Genomic DNA, 27,543 nt, shown 5'->3' with positions numbered 1-27,543 from the left:
GATACATTCACAGTAGTTTGGAGGTGCTGGGATTTGAACACATGACTTTATGAACTGTCACTCAAAGCCTTAATGACTGTAATGACTGAGCCACCACAACAACCCTATTCTTGGCAAATTATTGTAATAATCAATTTTTTTTGGTCAATATTAATGCGATATTAGGGCACTTTATTTGTTCTTCTTCATGGTTTGCGGTGATAGGCAGCTCACATGGCTATCTGCTTTTGGCAGTGCTAAATCATTTCAGTGACTGACACTTACACACATGCTACAGCACATTCATATTGGGTGCAGATTCTGTGTAGCAAAGCATAGCACACAGTGAGTCAAAACCATCTGCACATGTCACACAAGTGATTTGTAGTTCATGAACGCAAATGGTTAAGAATGTCACAACTCAGGATGGAGTCATTTCATAGAGCAGATCCTGCTTGTCTGAGTAATTAATAAAATATTTCCCATGCTAAAACTGGCTAAAATTCAGTTTCCATAGCTGTCGTCTTATCCCATATGGATTTCATCAGCCATTGACAAGTGCATTGTCTATAGACTGCATCATTAATTTAGCACTGTAGCTGTAAGCCTAACATAATTTACAAGCAAGCAAAGCTTGATGTCCAGATTAGCATCAAACATTGTTAAACATAGCAATGCAATTTGCAGAGTTTTATTTAGAACAAATAGAAAAATCCATATAGGATACAAACATTAAATCAGAACTACATTATCATCTGAATCTCTTAAAATATTTTATTTCAACCTAAAACTTTGGAAATTTTTCATTAATGTTTTAAATTCTGCAGCATATGTTTGTCTATTTTTTTATTGATAACAGTTGTTTAAGAGTGTCTGAAACCGCAATATTGTTCGGTGTGTTATGTAAACCTGCAAAAACCGGTAGCTAGAAATGTTTCTTACTCGTTACCTACATTAACACTGTAGTTCCATTATACCACTAGAAAAACAGCTATATTTAGTTAAAATGAACATAATGTAAATTTGATTTTTCATAGAACCGTTTCTTCGGGTACGTTTACATTACATAAAGACTACTACTACTACTTTACATTACGTTATTGACAGTTTGACAAAGAGTGTGAGTCATAACTTACCTAATGCCTTCTTTCTGAAAGCCTGAGTAAACATAACAACCATTATTAGGTCCTTTCAGTACCAACATGGTAATTAATCAGTCCTCAATACATTCAGTGAGCATTTTGGGAGCTTGATATTAAACATTGATTGTGGCAAGATTGTCTCTTGCAATTTCCTCCACAATGTCAGAAGGAGAAGACAACCCAGAGGAGGCATAAATGCTCTTTAGTACCATGACCTCAGGTTAAAATGCCTGCCGTTTAGGACACAGCACGACTGGCTCCCTGGCTTTGTTCTGGAGCCTCATATAAAGTTTAGTGACGCATGCAACTTGCTTATAATTACACCTTGGTTCATTGAATTTCATGAATAGTACACACGCTGCCCATTTCTTAACCCTCACCATCACTTCAACCTAGAGAGTCTACACAAGGGCTGCCATTAAGAGCTGATCCATTCAGATCTAAAATATGATAACAGCCAGATTCCAAAAACTGTGCTTTCAGATTTATTAATCACACCAGGGAAAGTGCTTGAAACGTATTTTTGGTATATCAGACATTATCAAAGAGCATAATTGATTCTTCCATTAGGTTCTGTATCAAACGCCTAAAAAGGTAAATAAGTAAATATTGTCTAAATACGGAACTTTGTATTTTGTATTTTTCTTTAGAGGTTTGGTGAAATAGTATGTCTGATATTAAAGACTGTAAACTGTAGTCTGTTCATTTAGAGCAACAGTGTCAGTTTGTCCTTTTTGAGAAGAGCTCACCTTAGTGAGGTACCAAGGGAAAATACCATCATAGTTTTCTGGAACACCGATCCTGAGGTGTGCTGCGTCCACATATAAAAGAGGCAAACAAAGCAGCATCTAAGGTAAAAAAAAAAAAAAAAGAGCATTTAATTCCACAAATGCGTCATGCAAGAAATATTATTTTAATAATGTTGTTTATTGTTGTTTACACAGCTTTATGTAACAAACCAATTAGAAACAAAAGAAAAATGACCTACATTCAGTGTTTTGATCCATGAAGACATCTCATTCATTGAACACCCTGTAGCCTAAAGTCTGCTACACAAAACACTCATTTCATCATTCGGCAGGATTTTTCTAAACTTCAGACTGTATGCATTTTCAAGTAAAGATCTCAAAAACTGTTATAGACTTCAACAAGATATAGAGATCAGTGATGGGAATTTTGACTCACTAAAGTGAATCTACTTCAGTAATTTGATTCATCAATCAGAATATCGTTCAAAAACATCAAGATGGCTAACAATGAACATCAAGGTTTTGATGCACGTAGATGTTAGGATCAGGATAATTGCTTTAAAGTTTGGAAGTCATTTCAGATTAGGTCTGATTAGGAAGTCGAGTATGTCAGTTTATGCATTAAGAGTATTAAAAAACATAACCTATAAAATAAGTTAGCATTGCTGCAATGATAAGGCCTACATATCTATTGTTCATCTGTTTTTGTAAATATATCCTTCATATTTCTATGGATTTTAGAAAAACTTACCTTGTTAAAGTAGCTGGGTATCTGCTCTGATCCACAACAAAGACAGAATGGTTAGACTTCAGTGTGAGGGAACTGTTTCTACTCTCAGAGAATTAATGTTTAACTTCCTTAAATTTATGCAAAAGCTCTTAACTACCTTGTTTCCTTTAATGATACTCTTGGTCAACAAGTCTTGAATAATTCCACACCTACATATGGATGAGGGGATACATTTAATGCAAATGGGCTTCCTGAGGAAATTGTGTGTGTGTGTGTGTGTGTGTGTGTGTGTGTGTGTGTGTGTGTGTGTGTGTGTGTGTGTGTGTGTTAGCGTGTTAGCAAAAAAACGAAGATGTCATTCTTTAAATTAATTCTTTATTATAAAATCAGTGTAAACATGTAATAAAATTAACAATTGAATAATATTAACTGGAAGTGCAAATCAAACATTTTGAAAAACACATAATTTATTGCTTCTACGATATTCAATTACACCTTGCACTTAAATAATATTCTGATGATTTAAACGTGTGAAAATTCTCAGTCCAGAGTCTCTCCCCAAACCCCAATCCTGTGTTTCTGAAGTGCTGAAGTACGTACCTGCGCACTCAGATTCAAGTAAATATGATTCCATTATCTCATATCAGTGAGGAAAATGAATTGTGCTCATCTTTTAGACACGTACATGAGAAAGTGTATCCCACCTTTGGGAGCTGTACATCAGTACAATTGCTACTGCATTCACAAACTCTTCTCTTGAGAAGGCAGAGTTCTCAGTCCATAAGCAAATGGTTTTGAGGCTTTAACTTCTACTTGCACTGCTAGAAATTGACCACTAACAACTTTAAGGCAAAAAAAGAAAAGAAAATATGAAATAAAATATCTAAACTTAAAAAGCCTCATGCAATTTGATACCACTGACTATTGTTGGGTTCTGTTTGTCTGTTTTACAATATAAAATATGCAAAGATAGTACAGTTGTCTAGTCCTTGAGTTAGTGTCAAAAATACACACACAGCTTCTGGTCATGGTGGCTCTACAAGTCCATCTTGCTCAGAGCACTGAAAGGTCATGGCATGACTTGGACTTCTGCCTGAAGGCCATCTTCTTGTTCTTGCGTGCGACTATGCGACCCAGAAAGCGCTTGGCCTTCTTACTGATGCTCTCACGGCGTTTGCAGTTAGCCATGCGTCGGGCATTCTCCTCCTTGCTGTCCCTGCGCAGGCGGATCTGCCGCACGATGCCCTCAAACAGATTGCGGACATTGTGATGTAGCGATGCAGAGGTCTCGATGAACTTGCAGTCGAAAACAACAGCACATGCACTTCCCTCTACAAGAAAAAGTTAAGGTAAAATGAATATAGATTAAAAGAACTGGGTATTACTCAGTGTGCAGGGGTGTGGTATCTTGTTTACTTTATCTGCCATGCATTACTAGCCTAAGAATGGATACATTACATTAGCAGCTTTAAATGTTTGGAGTGAGGAACCAAGGACCAAGGACTAAAGATGGGGGTGGGGGCAGCAGACTTAACATGTTTAGCATGCAGTAAGTAGCGTAATTTAGAAAGTCTAAAAACAGACTCTCTTTTAATCAGCTCATTTCTATGTTTATTCCTGCACTTCTCTTATTTCGTATGCTGATTATTCAGTAGCTGAGGACAGTTAGGGATTTGATTATTCTTCCATGCATCAGTCAGTGACGGAATGGATATGTAACTCCAGCAGTGATGAAGTGAGCTAGAGATGGAATGAATGAACAAGGATGGCGAGTAGGGTTTGCACACTAATGATCCTAGAGCAGACAGAGGGTACCTACCATCTACTGACACTTCTCTGGAGCGTACTAAGTCAGTCTTGTTTCCCACCAGGATGATTGGGATGTTCTCCGACTGTCGTGCCCGGCGGAGCTGTATGCGGAGTTCTGATGCCTTCTCAAAACTTGACTTGTCCGTCACAGAATAGACAATGATGTAGGCATCACCCATACACATACACTGATCCTTCAGCCATTGACTGTTGTCCTAGGAGATCATAAAATGTGTATCTGGTTATTACATTGCTGCTGTATATTGTGTGCTGTGCGTTTACAGCAACAGCATATTTCTAAAACCCTTATATTGTTCAACTGTGTCTAACTCACCTGTTCCCAGATGTCATACAATAAAATATTTGCTTCCTCTCCATCGACAACAATAGATCTGTCATATGTGTTTCCTAGAAGAAAGAAAGAAAATATATGATCAGTTTAGTCTACAGCACTTTAAAGTATAAGTTCCACGGCAAGCCAGCACTGCCATTTAGAACTACTATATTAATGTATGCAATGATTGACAGCAGCTGATCTCTTTGTGGGTAATGGAGGCCTTGCTAACTGGATGGAAATAGCAGCAATCAATAAGTCTTGTTCCATTCCATAACGCATTCCACTGCTCTTAAGACACTCAAACACACACAGTCTGATGGGGTGATCCTAATGGCTCCGGTTGTCCTTGGAATACACCCTAATCACTGGGACATAATTACGCACGCATGTGCACAGCCTTTACCTGCGTCCTCGTAGTCGTGCGTGTCCTCCAATCCGCCGAATATCCGTGCGAGTGTGGACTTCCCCACGCCGTGCTCTCCCAAAAGTACGACCTTGTAGATGTGTCCGTCTGAGTCACTACCAGAAGAGATGACAGAGTCGGAGGAATCGGACACGCAGCTGTCGCGGTGCTGCTCGCCGGGACTGTAGGACGTGCAGCGCGTCAGGTTGGACAGCTCGCCCGCCAGCACCGGTGGCATAGAGGAGCGCAGTTCACGGTCGTCCACCGGCATGCTCCTCCGGTGCAGGGTTTGATGGTGCATGGGAAACGGCGTGCTCCCTCTCCTTTTGTCCATGTTCCGCAACTTATCGCCTTTGTTTAAAGTCATGGCTTCACAACTGGCTGCGTAAAACTCAAGCTAAACACCTCACTTGATCAGAAAGTAGACTAAGATCTGAAAAATTAAAATGTGAAACGATGGGGAATTAGTCCCTATAATAAACTACATGCAAGCAAAGTGCTGTATTTATTATTATTATTATTATTATTATTATTATTATTATTATTATTATTATTATAAATAAAATATTTATACTATAGATATAATGATTGATATTTTAAGATATATATGTATATATTATTATTAAATCTACTATATGCAAATGTAATCTTTAAATGCTTTTTTAACATTTTATAAGCATTAACAATAGAATAAATCAATGTAATACATACATGTAAGCTCGTCCAATGCCCAAGTGTAGAACTCCAATGGATGTGAAGCAAGTAAAATTCCCTTTAGTTTCAGTGCTTTCGTTTATAGCTCCTTCTGTAGCTCTTCCCAAGTGTGATCACTGTTTTATGATGAGAGATGAGAAGGGTCCCCCTTTATTTATGGCAGAGTAGAGTCACTGACGTCATAAGTGGGGCGGGGCGTTTTGCGGAGAATCACCATCACTCCATGCAGAGGCTGTAGAGTAGGCGATGCTCAGCTTATTGTGGATAGCCAGAAGTGTCAAAACACGCTAAATCTTCTCCTGATGTAAATGATTACAGTTATTTTTGTTTTATATTTTTTAGAATCCTAAAAGTTTCCATTCAGTTTTAAATTAAATAATACAATATTTTTACTGTAGTCTTGGACGTTTAGACCCCACTGTAAATAATCTATATCAACATCTGTTGTCTATAATCTTGCACTTTAATACTATAGTAAAAACTTTTATTTAACTCGATTGTCATGTTCACATCATGTGTTATTTGAACTTTTAGGCATTTCCTAATTGCATTTCATTGAATATTAACACAACAATATTTTTTCTTTACACATGGCAAAGCTTTTTCCTGCTCTTTTGGAAGGTTTGGCCTTCCATAGCATGTAGACGTGATTCAGACTCGGGGTCCGTCAGACGGGATTTCCCTCCTCCTCCTCTTCCTCATCCTCCTCATCCTCCTCCTCTCGCTGCTGCTGCACTGATAACGCTTCTGGTTACACAGATGGGGCAACAATCAAAAACGCTTACTGTTGTATTAAATAGTCCCCTATACTAAAATAATTCTATTTATAAAAGGCTAGGGATGTGACCTGAGTTGTATGAGCTATGAGTGGAGTCAGCTATGATGATGATTTCAGCGTATTTCATAAAAAAATTCTAAAAATAGTACTCAAAATGATGCAGTTATTTTAATCTAAGGTCTACTGAGATGGCACATGATATTTATTTCAAAAAAAGGCTTGAAGTATTGACATGAAAGTCCAAGCTGACAAAGATATAAGATATGAATAGATTTACCATTTAAGGACCTTTAAATGATGTTTATTTAATAAGATGTGTGGTCATTTTACTTTTAAAATCCAGCTGTTCAGCAGATAGACGCAGGATGATTCATTCATTAAGCTTTAGACTGAAGATGACTTTATAACGTCAGCAGGTAAAGAGTGAAAATGGTCCAATTTTGCCATCTGGTGGTTACCTTGTAAGCTGCACTCAGGTTATGCTGATGGTTTGATAGGACTAGTTTTTTCCATCTAGCCATCCATTATCCTACACAGAGGTGCAGGGAGACTGGAGCCTATTCCAGTGGAATCGGGGCACAAAGCAAGCTAGATGGAATGCCAGCCTATTGCAAGACACACATATTCACACACCCATTCAGAGTTTAGGGACAATTTATAGATGCATGGGGTGATTTGGGTAAGAAACACTCAAAGCACACATATAAATTCCCTGTAAATTCCCAAAGATTGTAAGAGTTAAATCCCCAAAGTGAGAGGCAAAAATGCAGCATGTGGTAGCCCAGCGTTTAAGGTATTGGACTACTGCTCGAAAGTTCATGAGCTCAAATCCCAGGGCCACCAGGCTGCCACTGCTGGGCCCCTGAGCAAGGCCCTTAACCCTCAATTGCTCACTTGTATAAATTGAAATAAAATGTAAGTCACTCTAGATAAGTGTGTCTGCTAAATGCCGTAAATGCTAACCACTAAGTCACTGTAAACCTTGGCTAGTTTGTATTCATTGTTCATTCATCTGAAGTGCCGTTTATCATGTTTTTTTTTTGTATCAGTACTTACACAAGTGTTTCATAATAACACTTTCAACAGAAACACAAACTCACTGAGCATTCAATTGTCGCATTGTGCTACTTGACTGTCAACATACGGGAGTGAGAATTTTATCATGCAGTATTAATTAGCATAATAATAATTATATGAAATATATAACAGTTCAGACTCAGAACAATGACTTGCTCTGATCACAAATGGAGATTTACCATAAAACAATGTAGCAGCAATAAGGCAGAGCATTGGCTTCTAGTTTAGATCTCAATTTCCAGTGTTTGCAATTGTTATACATTTACGTACAAAAAGACGTAGATTAATTATGTTGTTTATATACAAAGACTTGTGTTATTAGGAACAAGGAGTCTACAGCAGCTATATCAGGTCAAGCACTCTAAATATTTTGACTAAGACAAACAGTAGTCTTTACTATCACGCAGTATGCTAACGCAGCTCACAACACTTTTGGGAACTAAATTAATTTAATGATGATGTTCGAATATAAGCATGAGGTCACTTGGGGTGTAACATTATTTTTGATGAGTGTTGATGTTTTAAATTTATTGCCATCCAATTACCATTGATAATAATTATTGCACAATTAGAAAAAGGTACAGCTACATTTGTTGTTCTAAAAGCAAACAAATATAACCTAGTGTTGTATCTGCAGGTTCAAAGATGTAACTATCTGAGTGCCATGGTAGGGAATAATATATGTTAAAGCCTGGGTTAGTACTTCTTTTTTGTAACGTTTGTATGTTTGTTGTTGTTGGTTTATATATTACAGTTATATGCAAATTTAGGGCTCAGGAAACTGTGCTTAATGGCTGAACACAATATTAGCCATGCAATTTTCAGGTCTTGTTTGGACCTCTCATATTTCATTACAGAATTTTTGATCTTTCTCACGCACCTCCTGCTACGTGAGCAGGTGTCTGTGTCCTGTTTTTCTGCTGCAAATACGGGAAGTGTGTTTTGTTTCTTCTAGTAGGAACAGTCAGCTCTGTATGTGCTGATTTTCCCGTGCTGATGTTTATAATAGGTTTACTCTCTGTGTCCTTCCATGACAGATATACACACAAGTGAGTGTGGAGGTGGTGGAGATGTTTATATGTGCCTTGGACTGCTTGGCAACCAGCTTTTTTGAGTTGAGGTGACTCACTGCTGGCTTTGGATCTTTCTGTTCTGCACTTTCAGTTGCAAAGCAAGTGATGTGTGCGTAAGGTTAATTTAACCCTGCTGTTTATTGTTTCAAACAAGAACATGGACAATTACATGTTCAATCAACAAGGATGATTAAAAAAAGGAAAAAATACACAAACACAGCCACCACACAGCGGGTTATTAATCGCAATATTTTTCATAGCACAGAGCTTAAAGAGGTAATTAATGCAAAATTCAGAGATCTGCTGATAGAAATTACAAGCTGCTGCCTCCGATTTTGCTCCACAGCTACAAATGTTAACATTAATTAAAGTTCTTAACAGATGTATCTGAATGGATTTATGCATTATGCTGTGGCCACATGATTGAATCATGATTGAAGGTAGGTAGACAGACAGACAGACAGACAGACAGACAGACAGACAGATAGATAGATAGATAGATAGATAGATAGATAGATAGATAGATAGATAGATAGATAGATAGATAGATAGAACTTTATTGTCATTGCATAGTACAGGTACACAGCAACGAAATGCAGTTTGGCATCTACCAGAACTGCAAAGAGTAGCAATTGTGCAAATAGACAAGTGCAGATAAATATGTAGCATAAGTACAGTATGTAATATATATGTTATGGCATGCCGTTTAGGAAATTATTCATGAGAGAATTGAATGAACAGTCTGAATAAATTGAATGGATTCTGACGTCATCAAGACGCACCCGATAGCACTTAAGTAAAGTTGGCGCATATTCACAGATTGGAATTTCCCGAGTCAATAATTCCTGAGCTAAACGCTCTTATTACACAAATAACACCTCTTTTCTACCGTAGTAATGTAGAGAAGCAGCTACAACACAATTTTCCTCAATATCAGCTTTCCTCCGTGGTGGACAAAATAAAGGTAAATGTAGTTCCTGCACTTTCCAAAAATAAATCTCGCAATGTTTTCGAATACATTATATATCTTACAGTGTTTATCGAAATTAGTATAAGTGCACGTGTTCCAGATCATCATGTTTTTGCCAACGTAATTAGGATTTTGTTTTGGGGTAAATAAAAAGCTTCAGCTTCTACACGACGAATCTGCTGATCACTGGGAATCAGAATGTTGGCATACGTGAGGTACCTGGATGACGGCTGCACGGCAGTTGTTTCAACTAGCGAAATTAAGGACTTTAACTACAACATGTTTGACCAAACTCAGGTTTATTGGGTACGATGGAAGCAAGACTTCTTCAGGGCACAAATACTAATGCTTAAAGGTATGTAACTTAAGCAGTAGCTGTTTTATCGTAACTAGTTCACTGCACAATATAAACAAATGAGTGATATATAGTTTTGTTTCTTATTTTGTTTCTATAATCTATAATCTATAATTTTTCAGAGAATAAAGAAGACATAGAGCAGGACTAAAGAGATGGTTGTAGACTTCAGGAGAGCACAGAGTGACCACTCTCCGCTGAACATCGACGGATCATCTGTAGAGATCGTCAAGAGCACCAAATTTCTTCGTGTTCATCTAGCGGAGAACCTCACCTGGTCACTCAACACCAGCGCCATCACCACGAAAGCCCAGCAGCGTCTCTACTTCCTACGAAGGCTGAGAAAGGCACATCTCCCTCCCCCATCCTGACCATGTTCTACAGAGGGACCATTGAGAGCATCCTGAGCAGCTGCATCACTGTCTGGTTCGGGAACTGCACCATCTCAGATCGCAAAACCCTGCAGCGGATTGTGAGGACAGCGGAGAAGATCATTGGGGTCTCTCTTCCCTCTACCATAGACACTTACACCACACGCTGCATCCGCAAAGCCAACAGCATTGTGGATGACCCCACACACCCTTCACACACACTCTTCACCCTCCTGCCATCTGGAAAAAGGTACCGAAGCATTCGGGCCCTCACGACCAGACTGTGTAACAGTTTCTTCCCACAAGCCAACAGACTTCTCAATAACTGAACTGAACTGTACTGTACTGAGCACAACATACACATGCATCATCTGTATGGACTGCATAGACCCTCACAAAACACACACACTGACACATTACACTGTTTACATGCTGCTTACAATCCAGCAAACTGTTTACATGCTGTTTTGCACACCTTTTCTGCTGTTTTTGCACAAACTGTCCCAACATTTCAGCCGTTTTTGCACATATTGTACAATATCTCAGACATTTCGCACATACTATACAATATTTCAGTCATTTGCTGTTTTTTGCACAATTCTATATATTATCCCAAGGACCTGCTGCTAAGAAACTGTGTTCATTCTAATGTCACTGCACGAAATATTGTTTGAACATTCAGTATTCACACACAGTATATACACTGGTCGGTCGGCGCTGTTTCTGTTACTGTTTACTGTTTATTGTCTTTTGTGTATTGCATTTTTTTGTACTTTTTGTATTGTCTTGTAACTTTGTGTCTGCACTGTCTCTTGTCCTGCACTGTCTTTTGTCCTGCACTGTCTTGTCTGTCTTGTTTGTCTTGTCCTGTACTGTTTGCACCAGGTTGCACAGTTGCACTTTATGTGGCTAAGACTACTTACAAGTCTTTAGCCCTGTCTTTTTTTTATGTAGCACCTTGAACCTGGAGAAACGTTGTCTCATTTCACTGTGTACTGCAACAGCTATATATGGTTGAAATGACAATAAAAGCTTCTTGACTTGACTTGACTTGACTTGAGTTGTCTAAAGGCAAACGACTCCGGGTAGCACCTCTTAAAAAAACATGGTCATCGCCACCACATACTACTTGTTACTCGCTAAAAGAGAGAGTGGAAGCTAAGAACAAAAATGTGTGTTGTAAAGGTTATATTGTGTAATGTTATTTGTGCACGTGTGTACAGTATATTACAGTGTGATGGCAAATGTCATTGTCCAATAAATATTTTAAACAAACTTTTACATATATATGTATAGAAACCCATGTAAATGATAGGAATATCCAAAATGTTTTTCTTTATTAAAAAGTGAATTGCAATTCTCTAGAAAATTGTCTTGGTCTTTATTTAACTATGAATATGCACTAAGAAATGTGATAAGTAACAAATGGGTTTTGTTGTGGTCTTGCTGGTATTATACTAGCATCCAAAAGACAACATATGTTGACCAGCAAACCAGCATCCCAGGCTGGTCGGCCAGCACACCAGCAACCAGCACCTAATGCTGGACCAGCATACCACCATCCCAAGCTGGTCCCAGCATGCAAAAAATACCTTATGCTGGACCAGCAATGCTGGTTTTTTTTAGCAGGGACACCCTTTAGTTCAGGAGTTATTGACTCGGGAAACTCGAATCTGTGGATATGCGGCCAACTTTACTTAAGTTCCCCTATTTACATATCTAACAGACACGGATCAAGATCACTAATTTGGATCTCTTTTGGTGTCCACTTCACTACTGTCTGCCTGTTGTCTGATGCTAAGTAGGTGCGTTAATATGGGTTTGTAATAGCAGATTTGGTTGTAAATACTTTTATTGTTAGAAACTTTCAAATTACACTAGGTCATCTCACTGTATCCAAAAGACAGATATTGCTGCTGAATTGACAGTTGTAAGACACAATATGCCGGAAGTATCGGAAAATTGGAAAAGTCACGCGACTGGTGACTTTGTTAAATTTCTTTCTTTAAACGTGCAAATATCTGTCTTTTGGATACAGTGAGATGACCTAGTGTAATTTGAAAGTTTATAACAATAAAATGATTTACAATTTACAACCAAATCTTCTATTACAAACCCATATTAACTCACCTACCTAGCATCAGACAATAGGCATTACTAAGAACACTACAATTACTAAGAAAGCCCAGAATCGTCTCTAATTCTTACAAAACCTGTGTAAAGCCAATCTCCCTCCCCATCCTGACTACATTCTACAGAGGGACAATTAAGGAGCATTCTAAGAAGCTGCATCACTGTCTGGTTTGGGAACTGCACTGTCCTGGATCGCAAGCCCCTGCAGCGGAAAGTGAGGACAGCTGAGAAGATCATTGTGGTCTCTCTTCCCTCTATCATTTAAACAACACGCTGCATTCGCAAGGCCAACAGCATTGTGAATGACCCCACACACCACTCACCAGTGTTGTATAAAGTACTACAGTAGAAAGCAATACTTAAGTAAAAGTACAATTATCGTACTAGAAAAAGACTTTGGTAGAAGTGAAAGTTACCTTTTAGAATATTACTCAAGTAAAAGTCTTAAAGTATCTGATATTTACTGTACTTAAGTATCAAAAGTAATTTTCTGATATTTAATGTACTTAAGTATTTGAAGTAAAAGTAAAAAGTAAAATTTCAGTGATTTTCGGTAGGCATAAGAGGCACTTCATCCGGTAGGAAGAATCATTCATTCCAATGTACAGAAACATTTCTTGCAAATACGGCCACGTGTGTATAACGTTATCTTCTTCACCCTGTTCAACGAGTCACCGAGCACCCTGTTCACTGGGTGGCCAACCCATGGCTCCCAAGCCGCATGCGGCTCTTTGCCTGGTTTCAGGCGGCTCTTACGTTCATATCGAAGTTTGTATTTGTGTCTTTTTTTAATGTGAGTGTTCACTTCGCTTGAGTTCAATACGGTATTTTCGTCAAACGCACATGTGAGTGGGATGAAAATACCTCAAAGTTTCCCAGTAGGAGCAAGATCATTTGAGTAAACAATTTGTGTCAAGTTGTGTCAAGCAAAATGGCAGGGAAAAAAAAGGTGATCATGTGTGCCCATGTGTATAATGCCGCCCTTTGCGGTAACACAGTAAAAATGTGGCTCTTGGTCTCTGACTGGTTGGACACCCCTGGTCTACGATAACGGGAGGTCTTCCAGTAGGTGCTTCCATGGCGGTTTCAGTTGTGCTTCCTGCTCCTTTGGCAACATTACGCTGAAATAGAGCGTGCGGAGCGTAATGCAATCTAGGAGCAGTGATTTGCCAAACCTCCCTTATTGCAGTCACACACATTTCTTCTGATTTTATTTTGTAGTAACCAGTAACGACGATGCTTAGTGGAAAAATAACGGAGTTTATCTGGGAAATGTAGTGGAGTAAAAGTGAAAGTTGACCAATTTAAATAGCGAAGTAAAGTACTGACACTTGAAATTTCTATTTAAGTACAGTAACGAAGTATTTGTACTCCGTTACATTACAACACTGCCACTCACACACACTCTTCACCCTCCTGCCGCCTGGAAAAAGGTACTGAAGCATTCGGGCCCTCACGACCAGACTGTGTAACAGTTTCTTTCCACAAGCCATCAGACTCCTCAATAACTGAGCTGAACTGTACCGAGCACAATACACACACACGCACTCACACACAAACATACACATGTACAATCAAGTGAGCGTTGCAAACCAGGACGTGTCGGAAGAAGTGCTGACAAATATCGTTTTGGTATTAGAATAATAAAAAACCTAGGGATGTGCTTATAAAAAAATATAATCAACTATATCACATCTCTCCGCTGTTAATTATTAATAACAACCTGTAAATGCTTTGGCAATACATGTACTGCAGGTATACTTCTAATTTGCTGTTAGCTTTCTTGACTGAAATAGCATTCTACCTTACATCACATCCCTATACTAGTACAAATTCAATCTTTCCGCATTCTACTCACTAATCTGGACAGATGAAAGCATCCATAACTCTGTAATGCATCATTTATTATTCACAATGACATTAGATCCAATGTGAACTATACAGTACCTTTTTACCATATTTACAGCAAGGCCTTTGGTCTGTTACACCTTGCATGTCCTACAGTATATTAAGTTATGTCCGTTCAGAACTAAACCTCTATGGCACTGTGTAAAGTTTCATACATATTCTACACCACCATCAGCCCATAAATAATTCTTATGCAAATCTGAACATTTTTAATATTCTACTGCATTTATTGTCGTTTCAGATTTTTTGTTTATATTTCATTTATATTTAAATCTAAAAAGAATGATCAATGCATGCAATGTTATTCTTAAATATCAATTGATCAATTGTTATGATTAGTCTGATGTACAAATTTTTAATTTCATACAAATATCACATTGCATATAATAAAATAAATGCCTCTGCAAGAGCTATTGGTATATTCATGTTTTATATCTTTTTTATAAAAAAAATTATTAATTAATTAAATGATTAATTGGTCATTGGTGGGCAGAGTGAAGAAAGCTGCAGCCTAAATAAGATGAAAACACACACACACACACACACACACACACACACACACACACACACACACACACACACACACACACACTATTAGCACAGGGTTTGTTAATGATGGAGGGTCATCTAATCTGACTTAAATGTATTTTAATACTTTCTGTATAACCTGACCTACATTTCATCTTCTGCATCGAATACATTGTCCAGGTTCATGTGACTTCCTGGGATCTGAAGCATCAGCTGATTGGATCTTGGTTTGGAGGTGGCTACATGAGTAGTCCTGGACAATAAGTGGTAAAATTCTGTGTTACAGCACACATTAAGGTTTAAAGTTTACATTCCTACCAAACCTTATTGTAGTTACACGGGCTAAAATAATTGCACTGACAATTCCTTTTGATTAGTATGTAAACTAAAAAAGTTTCTCAGCTCTCACAGGATAATAGCCACAATGAGCAGAGGAGGCAACTTCTTGTTGGGAGCAGGGCAGATTCTCTGCAACAAAACGAACACAAAACAATGAAGGCTGACAAATGGCTCAGTGTTGAGTAACATGTTAACCAGATGTCACTAATACATTATTCTGAAACAATATTACAATACAATGCAGCTCCTAGTGTCCATCTACTGGACTAAATGGCAAGGTGAAATATCAGGTTTTAAAAAACTGTGTTACCCAATTTCCCCCTGGGGATTAGTAAAGTATTCTGATTCTGATTATTAACACTCAATGGACACTGAATTAAGGGTCCATTAAATCAACAGAAATCATGTCAAATCAATATTTTATATAAAAAACTATATATGAAGGATTTCAACAAAACCAAAAATGCTGCTAAGTGCAGTAATCACTTGCATTTTGTTAAAGAGCAGTTTATGCAAGGCATTGTGGGAGTTGCTGGATATAGTGCCTGCTTATGGAACTAAAGACATCAAGGAAAGTCATGTTCTGCAAAATGTATTATTTATAATATGTTTCATATTACTGTAATATTTTACTTTCTTTATGCTTTATATTACTCTCATTAGTAGATGCTAGACATATCAGGCAAGCACAATTTGCATACAAAATATAATAGAATTATATTGATATAAAATATGTCATCTTAATTTATATTTCCTAGAAATCTATATTTGGTAAAAAAAAAAAATAATAATAAATTGATGGCTAAAGTGATACTCATGGAGTTTGGACAAATACCTGTTACCTATTATCTGTCAACACTTTTATTGTGAATCAATGGACTTGGCTACATCCCAAATTGCATGCAAGCATACGTCATACTAATGGCCAAAACTATTGTATTTCCTACGTAGCAAGCAACCGGGCTGTATAGTAGGCTTAGAGTAATTAAACTATTATACTTTAACTATTCAACTATTCTACGATGGATGGATGTACAGGCAGAAATCCCATCTATTGTCAAAATGGCAAAATGTTTTTAATTCAACACTCAAAAGTGTTAAAACACATTTCAAGAACAAGACAATATATATATTGTAAATTGTTACCTGTAAGCGTTTTTCACATGGTCCAAAATTCTGCACAGCTTGTTTACTTTTTGCTGCTGCACTGAAAGCTGCATTTATAAACATATAGCATAACATTTACATTATGTTACCTTTACATTTTGTGTTATATTATTTTCAGAGTTCAACTACGTCCTCCCCATGTAATTTCAATGCAGAAAGTTCTGATTGAGTCACAAGAAAATGTAACACAAAACACTAATAACATAAACGTAACAAAAAATCAGTTATTTGTGTTCTATAATGCAGTAAACTTTCCCCTTTACTTGAATCTCAACTAAAAATTAATTTTAAAAAGAAGTTTATATTTGAGCTGTCAGTCATGATTTTACAGCTACAAAGCTACAATTTTGGTGACAGAGGAAAAAGTTATAGACAGCAGCTTCAAATGAGCTCAGAAGAAAGTTGTTCACAGAGAGATGATGGTTTCTAACGGCAAACTCGATGCAAGTAACCTACACGTAAAAATACTAAAAACCCTCACATATATATTTAAATATTTGTGCATTAGTGTAAACACGAACTTTACACAATCCTTATGCATATTTGAGGCGAGCAACACAGCAAAGTAGCGTGGCTCAGATCCGGGCCAAATCTGGCACAAGAGGACTGGATCTTGCTCGGATCTGGACCAAAGCTATGCTGTTGGGGAAGCACACACTTATATAAATAACCACAATGTACATTACTAAAGGAACAGATACAATTTATTTAGACACTAAAGTAAAACTTATACTTTACATTTTAATACTTACATTTTTATATTACATTTCCCTCCTTTTAAGAGTTCACATTATGATGTATATTTTCAAGGTGTATGCACAAGTGTTTGTGAAGAAAATCTAAAAAAGAATTAAATATGCAATGTTTCAAGTAATAGTTACTCATCATATCACTTTATAGTTGTTGAGAGAACAAATGAATTTTTACAGCGTACTGTTAGACTGAGCACCAGAGTAAGGAAGAACTGCTGTGTGTGGAGCTCAACTACAACTACACGATACACTACTGTCTCTCTTTACTGCTCTGTGTGCAGGAAAATAAATTCAATATCATCCAAATGATGTCTGCTCAGAGCACATTGCAATGACTGACCAGTTTCTGTAAGTTAAACCTCGAGGGCACTGTTTAAAGCTTCATGCATGTTCTACACCACCATCAGAATATATATAGTTCTTAGGCAAAACTGTGCATATTCAATATTCTACTGCATTGATTCTTGTTTCAGATCTTTTGTTAAATATTAGAATGTTGTTCATAACTTATTTCCAAAACTTTACCAAATAATTGTATAGAAGCTACAAAAAATAAATAACTTTGTTGAATAAATCATTTAGTACATTTCATGCATCAGGCCCCACTTTTCTGTGCATTGCTTCATACATTCATCTTTAAGATATGGTTAGAATTTATTGCTAAGTCAAATTTGCATTAAAATAATACTTGTGAAAGTAGCACTAAATGTATAATTAAATCTAAAAAGAATTATCAATACATGCAAATTAACTAAAAATAGTTATTCTTAAATAACAATAGTTATGATTAGACCGATGTACAAATTTTAAATTCATACAAATTTCACATTGCATTTGATAATAAATGCCTCTGCAAGAGCTATTGGTATATTCATGTTTTATGTCTTTTTTATTAAAGAAATGATTCGGAATAATACAAGAGATGGCTTAATGATTATAATTATTTAATAAATATAAATAAATATAATATAAATAATTAATGATATTTAACTGTCTTCACAAGTCAAGCAGAGTGAAGAAATCAGCAGCCTGAATAGAGAGAAAACACACAAACACACACACAGAGACTATTAGCACATGGGGTGTTAATGAGGGAGGATCATCTAATCTGAATTAACTGTATTTTAATACTTTCTGTATAACCAGACCTGCATTTCATCTTCTGCATCGAATACAGTGTCCAGGTTCATGTGATTCTTCCTGGGATCTGGATCCTGGCCAGTGTACTGGAGGTGGCTAAATAAGTCGTCCTGGACATCAGCTGATTCCCCGTTTGTATCCTGGCCAGTGCACTGGAGGTGGCTAAATAAGTCGTCCTGGACATCAGCTGATTCCCAGTTTGGATCCTGGCCAGTGTACTGGAGGTGGCTAAATAAGTCGTCCTGGACATCAGCTGATTCCCCTTGTTGGGAGCAGGGCATGTTGGAATCCAAGGAGCATGGGATACAGCAATGGTTCTCTGTAACAAAACGAACACAAAACAATGAAGGCTGACAAATGGCTCAGTGTTGAGTAACATGTTAACCAGATGTCACTAATACATTATTCTGAAACAATATTACAATACAATACAGCTCCTAGTGTCCATCTTCTGGACTTCTGTCAAGGTGAAATATCAGGTTTTAAAATAAATTTGATACCCAATTTCCTTCCCTCTAATGTACTTAGATTTCATACCTCCTACATCCTCCCCCCTACATGCCAGGAAATGAATTGGTTATGCTAATGAATAGCATATTGGTGTGTATGTGTGTGATGGGCTGGCATCCCAATCAGAGCACCCAGTTTTATTTTGATAGGCTCTGGAGCCACTTTGAAACTGACCAGAGTAAAGTAGTTACTAAAGATGAATGAATATATAAATGAAAGAATAAATTATATCTTGTTCTGAACATCTACTGACCGACCACTGCAGAGATGTCAGGTGAATTCACCACTGGATCAAAAGTACTTGGGTGGTTGGAGACATCTTGCCCAGTGGCAAGCTTGGCCCTGTTGGAAGGTGTGAGTCTCTTTAGCTTCGCCAGAAGCTCCGGGTTGGCCCGTTTGAAGTTGGGGTTAAAATAGTGCTGTATGAAGCTCACTCCTGTCAATGAGATCTTATAGTCTGGGCAAACTTTCCTGAAGCCATACAGGTTTAGCTGACGAACAAAATTGATGAAATTAGTAGTTCTGAAGATCTTCTCCTTGTTGGCTTTAGACAGCACTTCAGCTTTGAAGGCCTCTGGACAGATTAGAATTCCTTCCCCACTGTCATCCCAGCAGATTGAAGAAATCTCAGGATCATTCACCAAATTCCACAAGTTGATGGGAAAGTTTCTTCGGTTGATCCGGACTTCCATCCCAGCTAAATGATTTGTAAACAACAGATAGGAGCTCAGTGTTATTGAACTATAGATGTTTATACAGCTAGACAATTGCTAACTAGATTGTGACAGTTGATCTCTAGCACTAACTAGTTAGCAGGGCGGCTATCTAACACATTCATCCATCTTCATTAACAAATGATTTGTAAAATAAATAAATAAATAAATAAATATTAAGAACTCAAAAATTGTCATCATCAACAAGCTAGCAGCAGCTCTCCTGAGTTTTCTCGGCTGCTGAGTGGAAAATAAATTAAAAAACAAAAGAAACACGATCGGATTATTTCTGATATCTGACTATATCATATACAAATACCTGATATCTCGGCTCCTTCTGTTGAATCGACGTTTCCACTCATTTTCAGAAGCTTTTAAAGTCCGTGTAAGATCAGTGTAAAGCGTTTATACAGAAACTCTTAAGAACTCGCGGACCTCTGGAGTTTAAATTTAACTGTAAACAAGTGGACGCGCAGAATTTCTGACGTCATTCAGAAATATTGAAGAAGTGCGCGCTTGGATCTGTCCAATCAGAGTGAAACAAGAGTCTGCGACAATCATAAAGTGATTTCATGCTGTGTAGTAAATTGTAGGTCAACATAGTGAAGAAGAATTTGTTTTTGACAATATTTAGTTTTGACATTTCAGACAGATGATTTTGTGATTAATGAAGTATTTAGTTTTTACTTGTATATTTGGTTTATCGAGATCCAGTGTGTAATAGAAGTGCCCTGCATTTTTTCAGCAGTATATATAAGGTGATAAGTATTAAAGTTCGAGGGTTGTTTAAGTTAAATCCTGCGTTAATGTGAGCGCGCTTCCTATTGGCTGCGCCGGTGGCGCTACTACGAGCTGATTTGAATGACGTGCAGTAGAACAAGGAAGAAGTGCTGTGGGTGAGACGCATATGTTCTAAGAATAAGCGTTCAAAAATTCATCTCATGGTGAACGTTAGACACAGTTACATAAAAAAGTCTATTTAATCAAGTTGAACTAACATAAAAATATCAGTTGGTAATTATTGAAAGAAATTACCTAAATTGTTCCTGCACAGTTAACATTCTACCAAATCAATATACACCATACAGACAATTGTGCAAAAACATTGTTTATTTTGGACAGAAAACTTTAATAAAATATGCCCTTATTAATCTTTTAGTACATTATATTTGTTCTGTTTATTCTATTCTTAATTGTTAAAAAATCTGTATAATTTACCTGGAGAAAATATTCTATTTCTAATTCATATTTTATTTCTGTTTGCTGTTTTGTTAAGTACTAAGTTATGTGAATGTCACGTTTACAGTGTAAAAAAATGATGTGTTGGATTTTAAACTACGTAGGAACCATTTTTGCATCACACTTTTTAAGTAAATTCAACTTGAATAGGTTTTAAATAAAACTAACAACAAAGTATTTGTAAAATATACACAATGTTGTGAGTTTAAGCAACCAAATTACTTAAAAAATAAGTAACACCCACATGATTTAATAAATATTTTTTTCTTGTTTTAAATTCAAATCTATATTATGCATGTAGCTCATTTACATTAAAAAATGTCTATTTAATCAAGTTGAACTAACAGAATATATAATATTGATTTGTAATTATTGAAAGAAATTACCTAAATTGTTCCTGCACAGTTAACATTCTACCAAATCAATATACACCATACAGACAAGTGGGCAAAAACATTGTTTATTTTGGACAGAAAACTTCAATAATATGCACTTATTAATCTTATAAAACAAAATTTACAGACAAGTGCAGACTAACAAGTTTTTTTTAACTGAGGAAAAATAAAATTACTTTGAAAAAACCCCAAATATTTGTTCAACCTTTACATTTAAACTATGCAAGAAAAGAAAATTTCCAACACGGCTGAAAACAGACTTACAGCGTGGAACCATGAGTAAGGCATAAATAAGTTAAGTAAATGTATTTTTTACATTATGTTGTGGCATAGTAAGTCAAAACAATGATATTTAAACTGTTTAGAACTCATAATGAAAAATGTCAAAATAAATAATTCTCAATAACACAATACAAGGAAGAAGTAATTAAAAACATGAAAATAATACAGGTCGTTTCTATTCTCTTTGGCCGCCCTCTTTAGAAAATGAAACAAAATGTATTAAGACCTGTGTCTTTCATCATTTTTGTTGAACAGAATGGTCAAAATGGCCAAAGGTTTTTAATCAGGTCAACAATAAAGCTTTTTCTTCAGACACATTATTTATTTATTTATTTTTACCCAGTAAAATCTTCTAGAAAAATTCATATGTGTATCTGAATTCTTTGGGGTAACTCAGATTAACTGCATATATTAGGCCTAGAAGCAAAACACAGGTCGTTGCAACAACTGTCAACACTCTCAACACCTTGATGCCTTCCAGCACTATCACAGTCTCTATGGGATAATCTCTATTTTTCTAATTTCACAAACAAGGCAGGCCATCTTTGCTGAAGAAATTCTATGGGTGGATTGTCCTTTATCTCCTGCCGACTTTGGGAGAAGCATCCTTACAATTGTCAAGATGATGGATGACTGGAAAAACATCAATGACAAAATAGCCAGAACTTTCTCCCAAAGTCGGCAGGAGATAAAGGACAATCCACCCATAGAATTTCTTCAGCAAAGATGGCCTGCCTTGTTTGTCATCTTAAGTACTTATTTAATTACAACTTGTGTTAAAATCTATTTGTGTCTGGTTGGCCATTGCCTTGTTGGCCTAAACTTTCCATTTATTAAATTACGGGATGTTAAAAGTCTAATTGTAATGCTTTAGTAGTTTTGAAGGTCAAAGAAGAATTCAGGAGGTTAAAAACTGTTGAGCTTGAATGGCAAACACGGACAAATACACAGACATACTCCTTTCTTTGTTTCGAACCAAAGGAGGAAATGCTAGATGGCAGATGCATAACATTTTAAATATGCTTAACCGGGTACACATTATGGGGGCACGGTGGCTTAGTGTTTAGCACGTTCGCTTCACACCTCCAGGGTTGGGGGTTCCCGCCTCCACCTTGTGTGTGGAGTTTGCATGTTCTCCCCGTGCCTCGGGGGTTTCCTGCGGGTACTCTGGTTTCCTCCTCCGGTCCAAAAACATGCATGGTAGGTTGATTGGCATCTCTGGAAAATTGTCTGTAGTGTGTGATTGCGTGAGTGAATGAGAGTGTGTGTGTGGGTTGGCGATGGGTTGGCACTCCGCCCAGGGTGTATCCTGCCTTGATGCCCGATGACGCCTGAGATAGGCACAGGCTCCCCGTGACCCGAGGTAGTTCGGATAAGCGGTAGAAAATGAGTGAGTGAGAGAGTATAATCTTTTACTGATGAGGTCACGTACTACTTTTTTGCGATCCCTCATGTGACCACAAGATGTCACTTATCTGCAATTTACACCTGGCAATGCCAGAACAGTGTACCTGTCTGAAAAAAACTCAGGCATTATGAGGTGAGCATATGGAGTGCACAGCATGCAATTTACTTGATGTTTGATATAATATAGCATTTTATTGACAAACAAACATCTGTAAAGTGAATTCCAAACTCATTATCACCTTAACCACAACAGTCAGTGGTGTGTATGTGACAGAGACATGTTTAATATCTTATTAAGAAAGGTAAAAAATAATACCAAGCCGTATTAAGTTTTATGATGTTATAAATGTAACCAGCAGGAACTGCCACAACATGTGCTTAGGATTGTCACAAAAGGAGGCTCCAGAGATTATCCCATAGAGACTGTGATAGTGCTGGAAGGCATCAAGGTGTTGAGAGTGTTGACAGTTGTTGCAACGACCTGTGTTTTGCTTCTAGGCCTAATATCTAAGTTACCTAAGTTAATCTGAGTTACCCCAAAGAACTCAGATACACATATGAATTTTTCTAGAAGATTTTACTGGGTAAAAATAAATAAATAAATAAATAATGTGTCTGAAGAAAAAGCTTTATTGTTGACCTGATTAAAAACCTTTGGCCATTTTGACCATTCTGTTCAACAAAAATGATGAAAGACACAGGTCTTAATACATTTTGTTTCATTTTCTAAAGAGGGCGGCCAAAGAGAATAGAAATGACCTGTATTATTTTCATGTTTTTAATTACTTCTTCCTGTATTGTGTTATTGAGAATTATTTATTTTGACATTTTTCATTATGAGTTCTAAACAGTTTAAATATCATTGTTTTGACTTACTATGCCACAACATAATGTAAAAAATACATTTACTTAACTTATGTATGCCTTACTCATGGTTCCACGCTGTAAGTCTGTTTTCAGCCGTGTTAGACATTTTCTTGCATAGTTGAAATGTAAAGGTTGAACAAATATTCAGGTTTTTTTTTCAAAGTAATTTTATTTTTCCTCAGTTAAAAAAAATTGTTAGTCTGCACTTGTCTGTGATAATTTTGTTTTATAAGATTAATAAGTGCATATTTTATTAAAGTTTTCTGTCCAAAATAAACAATGTTTTTGCACAATTGTCTGTATGGTGTATATTGATTTGGTAGAATGTTAACTGTGCAGGAACAATTTAGGTAATTTCTTTCAATAATTACAAATTAATATTTTTATGTTAGTTCAACTTGATTAAATAGACTTTTTTATGTAACTGTGTCTAACGTTCACCATGAGATGAATTTTTGAATTTCTTCTCTTATTCTTAGAACATATGCGTCTCACCCACAGCACTTCTTCCTTGTTCTACTGCACGTCATTCAAATCAGCTCGTAGTAGCGCCACCGGCGCAGCCAATAGGAAGCGCGCTCACATTAACGCAGGATTTAACTTAAACAACTCTCGAACTTTAATACTTATCACCTTATATATACTGCTGAAAAAATGCAGGACACTTCTATTACACACTGGATCTCGATAAACCAAATATACAAGTAAAAACTAAATACTTCACTAATCACAAAATCATCTGTCTGCAATGTCAAAACTAAATATTGTCAAAAACAAATTCTTCTTCACTATGTTGACCTACAATTTACTACACAGCATGAAATCACTTTATGATTGTCGCAGACTCTTGTTTCACTCTGATTGGACAGATCCAAGCGCGCACTTCTTCAATATTTCTGAATGACGTCAGAGATTCTGCGCGTCCACTTGTTTACAGTTAAATTTAAACTCCAGAGGTCCGCGAGTTCTTAAGAGTTTCTGTATAAACGCTTTACACTGATTTACACGGACTTTAAAAGCTTCTGAAAATGAGTGGAAACGTCGATTCAACAGAAGGAGCCGAGATATCAGGTATTTGTATATGATATAGTCAGATATCAGAAATAATCCGATCGTGTTTCTTTTGTTTTTTAATTTATTTTCCACTCAGCAGCCGAGAAAACTCAGGAGAGCTGCTGCTAGCTTGTTGATGATGACAATTTTTGAGTTCTTAATATTTATTTATTTATTTATTTATTTATTTCTTTATTTTACAAATCATTTGTTAATGAAGATGGATGAATGTGTTAGATAGCCGCCCTGCTAACTAGTTAGTGCTAGAGATCAACTGTCACAATCTAGTTAGCAATTGTCTAGCTGTATAAATATGGGGTCAGAATTGTTTCGTTATTCTGAATAAATATACTATGAATCGTACTGGATGAAAAAAACGAGTGCGAACTAGACACTGCATTGAAGAACAGCCTCAGAGCGAGTAAATCAGAACGTGATTGGTTGGAGGTAGACCGTGCCACGATTGGTCAGCGCCACGAGACCGTTGTCCGATTGGCTGGAGTAGACGGTGGGCGGAGTCCACCTATTTGTGCATTCTTGTGCACGTCTTGACGTTAGAAATGTTTCAAATCCACAAATGCACAGAACGCAATCCACAAATGAGCAGGAAGCCATTCACAAATAAATACAATTAAATATATATTTACAAATATTTTTTTTATTTGCAAATCCCATTTTATTTATTTGTGAATTTCATAAAATATTTGTGAAACTCTTTATATTTATTTGTGGATTTAAAAAATATTTGTGAAACTCTTTATATTTATTTGTGGATCATAGTATATTTATTCAGAATAACGAAACAATTCTGACCCCATATATAAACATCTATAGTTCAATAACACTGAGCTCCTATCTGTTGTTTACAAATCATTTAGCTGGGATGGAAGTCCGGATCAACCGAAGAAACTTTCCCATCAACTTGTGGAATTTGGTGAATGATCCTGAGATTTCTTCAATCTGCTGGGATGACAGTGGGGAAGGAATTCTAATCTGTCCAGAGGCCTTCAAAGCTGAAGTGCTGTCTAAAGCCAACAAGGAGAAGATCTTCAGAACTACTAATTTCATCAGTTTTGTTCGTCAGCTAAACCTGTATGGCTTCAGGAAAGTTTGCCCAGACTATAAGGTCTCATTGACAGGAGTGAGCTTCATACAGCACTATTTTAACCCCAACTTCAAACGGGCCAACCCGGAGCTTCTGGCGAAGCTAAAGAGACTCACACCTTCCAACAGGGCCAAGCTTGCCACTGGGCAAGATGTCTCCAACCACCCAAGTACTTTTGATCCAGTGGTGAATTCACCTGACATCTCTGCTGTGGTCGGTCAGTAGATGTTCAGAACAAGCTATAATTTATTCTTTCATTTATATATTCATTCATCTTTAGTAACTACTTTACTCTGGTCAGTTTCAAAGTGGCTCCAGAGCCTATCAAAATAAAACTGGGTGCTCTGATTGGGATGCCAGCCCGTCACACACATACACACCAATATGCTATTCATTAGCATTACCAATTCATTTCCTGGCATGTAGGGGGAGGATGTAGGAGGTAGGAAATCTAAGTACATTAGAGGGAAGGAAATTGGATATCAAATTTATTTTAAAACCTGATATTTCACCTTGACAGAAGTCCAGAAGATGGACACTAGGAGCTGTATTGTATTGTAATATTGTTTCAGAATAATGTATTAGTGACATCTGGTTAACATGTTACTCAACACAGCCATTTGTCAGCCTTCATTGTTTTGTGTTCGTTTTGTTGCAGAGAATCTGCCCTGCTCCCAACAAGAAGTTGCCTCCTCTGCTCATTGTGGCTATTATCCTGTGAGAGCTGAGAAACCTTTTTAGTTTACACACTAATCAAAAGGAATTGTCAGTGCAATTATTTTAGCCCGTGTAACTACAATAAGGTTTGGTAGGAATGTAAACTTTAAACCTTAATGTGTGCTCTAACACAGAACCACTTATTGTCCAGGACTCATATAGCCACCTCCAGTACACTGGCCAGGATCCAAACGGGGAATCAGCTGATGTCCAGGACGACTTATTTAGCCACCTCCAGTACACTGGCCAGGATCCAAACGGGGAATCAGCTGATGTCCAGGACGACTTATTTAGCCACCTCCAGTACACTGGCCAGGATCCAAACGGGGAATCAGCTGATGTCCAGGACGACTTATTTAGCCACCTCCAGTACGCTGGCCAGGATCCAAACGGGGAATCAGCTGATGTCCAGGACGACTTATTTAGCCACCTCCAGTACGCTGGCCAGGATCCAAACGGGGAATCAGCTGATGTCCAGGACTACTTATTTAGCCACCTCCAGTACGCTGGCCAGGATCCAAACGGGGAATCAGCTGATGTCCAGGACGACTTATTTACCCACCTCCTGGACACTGGCCAGGATCCAGATCCCAGGAAGAATCACATGAACCTGGACACTGTATTTGATGCAGAAGATGAAATGCAGGTCTGGTTATACAGAAAGTATTAAAATACAGTTAATTCAGATTAGATGATCCTCCCTCATTAACACCCCATGTGCTAATAGTCTCTGTGTGTGTGTTTGTGTGTTTTCTCTCTATTCAGGCTGCTGATTTCTTCACTCTGCTTGACTTGTGAAGA

The 27,543-nt window shown here is 37.2% G+C and overlaps 2 protein-coding genes across 2 annotated transcripts in view; both read right to left on the bottom strand.

The window, feature by feature from the left end:
* Positions 1–2,647, bottom strand: part of cdh16 (cadherin 16, KSP-cadherin) — a 39,543-nt gene extending 36,896 nt beyond the window's left edge. Inside the window, exons 1-3 of the mRNA XM_060859337.1 lie at positions 2,622–2,647; positions 2,110–2,167; positions 1,871–1,969 (exon numbers count right to left, since the gene is read on the bottom strand). Of these exons, the coding sequence (XP_060715320.1) occupies positions 1,871–1,969; positions 2,110–2,145 (135 nt within the window). The 5' untranslated portion in view covers positions 2,146–2,167; positions 2,622–2,647. The remainder of the gene's footprint in view (positions 1–1,870; positions 1,970–2,109; positions 2,168–2,621) is intronic.
* A 311-nt stretch (positions 2,648–2,958) lies between these two features.
* On the bottom strand, positions 2,959–5,982 carry rrad (Ras-related associated with diabetes). Its single transcript, XM_060859167.1, has 5 exons — positions 5,861–5,982; positions 5,150–5,582; positions 4,744–4,817; positions 4,420–4,624; positions 2,959–3,931 (listed from the first exon to the last, which is right to left on the bottom strand). Exons 2-5 carry the CDS (start codon positions 5,514–5,516, stop codon positions 3,654–3,656), a joined length of 924 nt encoding a protein of 307 aa, XP_060715150.1. The 5' UTR covers positions 5,517–5,582; positions 5,861–5,982; the 3' UTR covers positions 2,959–3,653.
* Positions 5,983–27,543: the final 21,561 nt, after the last annotated feature.

Source organism: Tachysurus vachellii, chromosome 23, assembly GCF_030014155.1.
Source record: "Tachysurus vachellii isolate PV-2020 chromosome 23, HZAU_Pvac_v1, whole genome shotgun sequence".
In the NCBI taxonomy this organism is placed as follows: Eukaryota; Metazoa; Chordata; class Actinopteri; order Siluriformes; family Bagridae; genus Tachysurus; species Tachysurus vachellii.
Note: the sequence above shows the minus strand (reverse complement) of the source record. Positions and strands in the feature narration are given on the sequence as shown.